At 29.8% G+C, this 6505-nt stretch overlaps 1 protein-coding gene across 1 annotated transcript in view; it reads right to left on the reverse strand.

The window, feature by feature from the left end:
- Window positions 1-5443: 5443 nt before the first annotated feature.
- LOC107495161 (GATA transcription factor 12-like) overlaps window positions 5444-6505 on the reverse strand; it is a 2627-nt gene continuing 1565 nt past the window's right edge. Inside the window, exon 2 of the mRNA XM_016116253.3 lies at window positions 5444-6226. Within this exon, the coding sequence (XP_015971739.1) occupies window positions 5444-6226 (783 nt within the window). The remainder of the gene's footprint in view (window positions 6227-6505) is intronic.

Here is a 6505-nt window from a genome sequence, read left to right on the forward strand (position 1 = left end):
GTCGAATGCCATATTTCCTTGATTGTTTACATTATTTATCCTAAAAAATATTGCATTTGCTCGTTATTATTATATAGGATCGTAGAATTAAATATCCAGCTCTATCATTGTACAAATACAAAAAGATGGGTTCAAAGGACTTGGGAGCGGATTTTCTAAGTAAAAAAAATGAGATAGTATCAATTATTTAATTTAATTTTTTATTATTTTTTTTCATATTTAATTTTAATTATATTTATAAAATTAATAATAAAAAATTATATTTTATTCTGTTAAAAAAAATTGAAAAGTGAGACCCTAAGTTTATGACAAATCTCGATAAGCTTTTATTTACTATTTGAATATTTACTGGTTTAAGTTTCAAAAAGCTTGTACGTGGACATCTGTCACTATCTCAGGCATACACGTTAGAGATTCAGTCTGGTCCTTATTTCTCAAACAAATATTGTGTTTAGTAATTCTTTTCAAATAGAAATAAATATCAATAATATTCTACAACTAAATTAATTATTCAACTAAATTAAATTAAATTGGTATAATTTAATTGACATTTACACATTATTAAACACGACATTATATTATATGTAACTGTCTTTTAACAGTTTTTTTTTATAGACTGTTTTTTTTTATTCTTTTTCTTTTCACTCTTAATGCTACTTCTTCTTCTCCTCCTCCTCTTCATTTTTCTTTATCTTTCTTTTTTATTATTGTTGTTGTTACCATCACTACCACCTCACCACTTCTATTCTCCTCTTCCTTCTCTTTCATTTCTCATTTGAATTTCTTCAATTCTTCCTCCTCCATCATCATTATTATCATTATCGTTATCGTTATTGTCATTATCGTCGTCTTCTTCATATATATATAGCAATTTAAAATAAATTCAGACCAGAATACACTGAAATTAAATATAAAATGTATCGAAACTAAATTTAAAATACACCAAAAATACTAAATAATAACCCTCCTTTCTTTTTCTCTTCCTCCTCCTCTTCCTCCATCTTCCTCCATCTTCCTCCATCATCATTATTATCATCATCACTATCGTTATTGTTATTATCGTTGTCTTCTTTTTATATGTATAACAGTTTAAATACAGCATGCACCGAAATTTCTTAATAATGACGACACACAAACAAACTCAATTTAAAATAAGTTAAAACTAGAATGCACCGAAATTAAATTCAAAATACACCAAAATTCAAAATACACCAAATTTCAAATTTAAAATGCACCGAACTCAAAATAACTTCTCCTCCTTTTTATTCTTCATCATTATCATCATCTTCTTTTTCTTCTTTTCTTGTTCATCATCTTTTTTTTTTTGGTTTTATCTTCTCATTATTCTTCTGATTTTAATCTCTTAAAAAGAATAAAAATAAAAAAATCAAATAAAGAAAAAAAAATGCATAATGTTATAAAATATTAGGAAGAGGAGGAGAAAAAGAAAAAAAACCCGCAACAACAACATCAATAAAAGAACGACGATAAGAAGAAAACACGAGAAGAAAAAAAATAACGTAAAAAAGAAAGAGAAAAAATGCAAAAAAAAGAAAAAAAAAAGAAAGAAAAAAGAAATACAGAAACGTTCACGTAGTTAAAATATGTATTTATATTCTCATTGATAAAATTAATTTTTATTAAATTTAAATTTAATTAGATTTAGTTGCCAAAAAGAATTTAAATATATAACATGAGTCATAAATATCAACAAGTATGCAAATAAACATGCAGCTGTGATAGAATAAACTCGTGGGATTATAAATAGAGAATAGTGATAGGAATAATACTTGGTGAATAATATATTAATTTTTTACATTTTATCAATTTATATCACTAAATTTTTAAAGTTGTTCTTGAGATTTAACTTATGTATTAAATTAACTTTTGAAATTTAATTATACTATTAATTTTTTAAAGATTAATCTCTGAATATTATAATAATTCTTAGACTTCTTTTCAACAATAACTCAACAAATAAAGTAATGAGTTAACGCTAATATCAACAGACTAATTGATATGATATGATAATTAACTATTATCACCTATTGTGGTTTCTTTTCTTTTTATAATCCTAAACCCACTTATAAAAATAGACATGTTAGTTAAAATAAGTTTATTAGCTAAATAAAAAATGTTTGCCACCTAGATTTTTTTAAAACATATATCTCAGAATGATATAATAATAAAAGGATATATAGACAAAAAGAAAAATCAGATACGCAAATTTATTAGTATTTTCTAACTAGGGCATATCAAAGCAACACAAATAAAATCTCTCTATATATACTCATTTTCATACATGCACTTTGTTGATGCTTCTGATGTAAGAATAATTCCATATTTAACAATTTCTAGATTAACTAATTAAAAGAGACATATCTCAATTCGTCATTGTGACATTGTCTATACTAACTCAAAGATCGAATGAACTATCATATTCCACCACAAAAAAGTATATTCACTGGGTTTGAACCATAAAATTTCATCTTGTTTCTTAGTCCATAGGTTTTTGTACAAGGTTAGAATTCATGCTACTCTACCACCACTGTTGAGAAGACTTTGATCGAAGGATCCCATACTTGGATGTAACAACCACCATTGCTTATGAATCAATCAAAACCTATACGAATCAGTGGAATTTATTCTATTGATAGGAAGGAGAGGCACTAAGTTTGGATATCACAGACTTTAAATCCATATATAAATCCTCAACTAATTTAATGTCTTACTTTTGAAAGTCAATATAAGGTTTTAGGATGTTCATAGCTAAGGTGAAATTGGGTTTGTCTTGATTCAGATTCGACTCTAAATATACATCGGGTCAATTTTTTATATCCTAACCCGATTCTAAACCCGATGAAACTTAAATATTTTCGGGCCACAATTATACCGGGTCCAAACCGAGCGAAAATTGGGTCTTTAAAGCTTTAATAATAATTTATAAAGAAACTTATTTATGATGCATTTACTTATAAAGAAGAAATTTGTTATCGAAAAGTTGATATCCATATTTGAACTTGAATTTGTCCATAAATTCTAATTTTGATGCTTCTTTGATCTATTTTCTAATTTAACAAGTGTGACTAAAAATAAAACAATAAACTTATAATTAATATAACATGATATTGAAATAAATTTAAAACATATATATCTTTTTTAGTTCCTTTAAGGTGCATACGGATCGGGCGAAGACAGGTTAGCCTTGACCCGGACCCGACTCGAAATAATGACCGAATTTATTTTTTAGATTCTTACCTGACACTAGATCCGATGAAATCACGCCAAATTAGTTTCTAAAGTGTTTGGAACCGAACCGAATCTTCAGACCGGGTCAAACCATACACACCCCTGTTAGATTAAAAGTCAAATTATATATGAAATTAATTTGCTTAATTGTGTCACAAATTAATCTAAAACAAACTAGCCAAACAACAAACTTTAAGCCTACATATACTCAAGAGAATATTTTCTCATCTGAAACAAAGGCAAACCCTGAGGCCAAATACAAAAGAAACTTGCCGATCTTTAGAACAAAAAAAAATAATAATAATAAAGAAAAAAAATAAGTCTAGTCCAAAAGCATGCATTAGATCCAACTGTTGATCCAAACCTATTTACTTATTTGATGACTAAGTAATGGAACTTCATTTTTATTTTCATCTGAACCAACATTATTTTTGTCTCTTTTCTCTCTTTTTTCTCAGCCACATGAAAGTTCAGAAAAAAGCAAAAAAGAAACAAACAGATTAGGACTCAAATCAAAAGTAAAAAAAAATGGGTTATCAAATTTAAGTAAGAAGAGAAAGTCAAATAAGCTAAGATTAAAAGTAAAGATCACATCTAAAAGCTTATCAAAAGAAATCTTTTTTATGTTTATGTTTTATTGAAGATTGTTAAAAAAATTCTCCTTTTGCATATACAAAATAGAAAATCTAATTCAAATGAAGGTTATAGAGCTTTGCAACAGATAAATGGACAAGAAACAAATTTGGAGCCAACGTTTTGATACACGGTTCAAATTTGTGAAGCAAAATAAAAAAGGATGTAAGAGAAGATGGAAGGTATAGATGTATATACTGTTAAATCACTGCTGCTACTCTATTTCTCTTCTGCGCCGCTGCTGATATTGGAGAAGAAGAATTCAAACAAAGTTGCTGAAGACTAGTTTCAAGTTTTGAAAGCTTTACTCTTCTATTAAAGGGATAAATGGCCAAGGATTAGAGTAAGGAGTGAAAGCACAAAATTTAGGTTTTCATAGCTTACAGAGCTATACCTTCTTCTCTTTCATGGTTCTCAATTGAATATTCTCTTTTTTCTCAGTTTAATCTTTCTTTGTTTCAATAGAAAAAGACATTACAGTGAGAAATATAAAAAAAAGTCATTTAGTAAAAAAAAAGGCAGAGAGAGTTAGACTTGGAAAAAAGGCAAATAATATTTATTTCAGAAATACTTTGTATGTATTTTTGTTTTGTTATCATGATCTAGAGGGGATTCTTTTGTTAAGTTGGGTTAGCACTTAGTGGTTGTAAATCTAGAGCGAGGTCCTAGTCAAAATCTGACTTGGGTAGAAGCTGAGTTTGTCTTATGTAAGATTGGGTTGAATTCTAGGAAAATTGGTAAATGTAATCTTGATTAAAGATAGTGAAATTCCATCATAGTTATTATGGAGACTGAATATAAACTACATTACATAAGGTAGCTGAATCAGGATATATCACTGTGTTACTTCACTCACTATGTTCTGATTCTGATTTTCTTTTTTAAGAGACAAAATAAAATTATCTCTTACTTTTCATAATCAGAAACACTTGATAGCATGTATCCCTTCTCACAATTCTATTTTATCTCCTCTATTGACAAGAGATAAATTAAAAGTATCTTTTACTTTTCAATTTGAAGTGATTCAACAAATACTACAAAATTCATCCCATTTGAAGAAGAAGTAAACAAAATTAAAAAAAGTCTAGATTCAACCTTCTTTTTCTAAGTTATTGATATTTATCATTACATAATAATAAAAATCAAATTAAAATTAAAAAATATTATAAATGACTCATTTTTTATGTAAGAATAAAAAATTCTTCATGTAATCATTTTAAAAGAAAGTGATGAATTTTAAGTGAATACATAAAAAAAAGTCACACAAACATTATTTCTGATAAGAAAACCGCAATGATAATACCAAAAAAAATTGCTTCGGTGAAATTTTGATAATTGGAGTTTGCCAAATACGGCCTAAACAATAACAACTTGAACAAACCTTAGGGTCATAATTAAACTAGTCTATGTGAACTCAAATTTCAAGTGGGGAAGAAAACTTATCCCTAACAAAATTGAAAGGAAAAAAAATGAGTGACATTCTCTCCTGACATACGTTACTCCGATCCACTATAAATTAAATTACCTGAGCCTCCATTATGCTTCTACCCTACCAAATCACCTAAATCAACTGCCTGAAATCGGGCCCAACATGTTGGTGGATTAAGTAATCATCAGCGTTCGTGGGTACATCAAACATCATGTTCTGGTGATGATGATGATGTTGTATGAACTGTTGTTGGTGTTGATGATGGTGTTGTTGTGCTCTCATCATCTCCTTTTGTCTTCGCAACTCCAAAACCTTTCGATGTGAGTTAGAGTGCTTAGTTAACACAAACGTGGGGCTTGCCGCGGGCCTGTACTCCGGCACAAGCCGGCCTGACTTGTACCTCACACCACAAGCATTGCACAACGTTTTAGGGCCCATGGGCCCAGTCCGCCACTGCGGTGTCTTGTCCGTAGCACAATGCAAGCACTTGCGACCATCACCAGAACCGTAGTCCCCACCTTCCTTTTTTCTTCCTGTCGTCTTCGCAGGCTTTTTTCCGGTGACCGGAATAGTGAAGGACACTGGAGTTGGAGTAGAAATAGGGACCATGACGTCAGGTTCTGATGATGATGACGTTGTGGGAGTTGGAGTTGGAGAGAGTACAAGGAGGCGTGAAGTCCAATTGCATGGAGGCACACGAGACCGCTTGCTACGGGCCTTGGCTGGCACTGACACTTCTGAGTTGAATATTGGGCTTTTCCTGTTGGGTTCTGGGCGGAACTTGCGGGCCTCCGATGTAGCATCATCGTTTGGTCTCTTCATCCCTGAGATGAGTTGCATCTTTTGTAGATCCTCACTGGAGAAGGATTCCTCCACAAAATTGGAAAGCCATTCCAACTCTGCCAAATCGTCATACTGCTTTTAAATTTTAAAACCATAAACACATTGTATTAGTTTGGTATTGTTTTAATAATAATTCTTCACAATTATACACAAAAAAGTAAGAGAGATGTCTATGATTAGGAGTACAAATAAATTTTACATACACCTCTCTTTGTATTGTATAGTTCTCTATTTTGGTTGAAAACACAATGATATAGATCATACTACTAATGCTTATGTTATTTAATGTGTATTTATTTTCCTAATTTTTAAATTAGTTTATAATGAAATAAAATTTGATACTTTTAATTT

This window comes from Arachis duranensis, chromosome 6 (assembly GCF_000817695.3).
Source record: "Arachis duranensis cultivar V14167 chromosome 6, aradu.V14167.gnm2.J7QH, whole genome shotgun sequence".
Taxonomy (NCBI): domain Eukaryota; kingdom Viridiplantae; phylum Streptophyta; class Magnoliopsida; order Fabales; family Fabaceae; genus Arachis; species Arachis duranensis.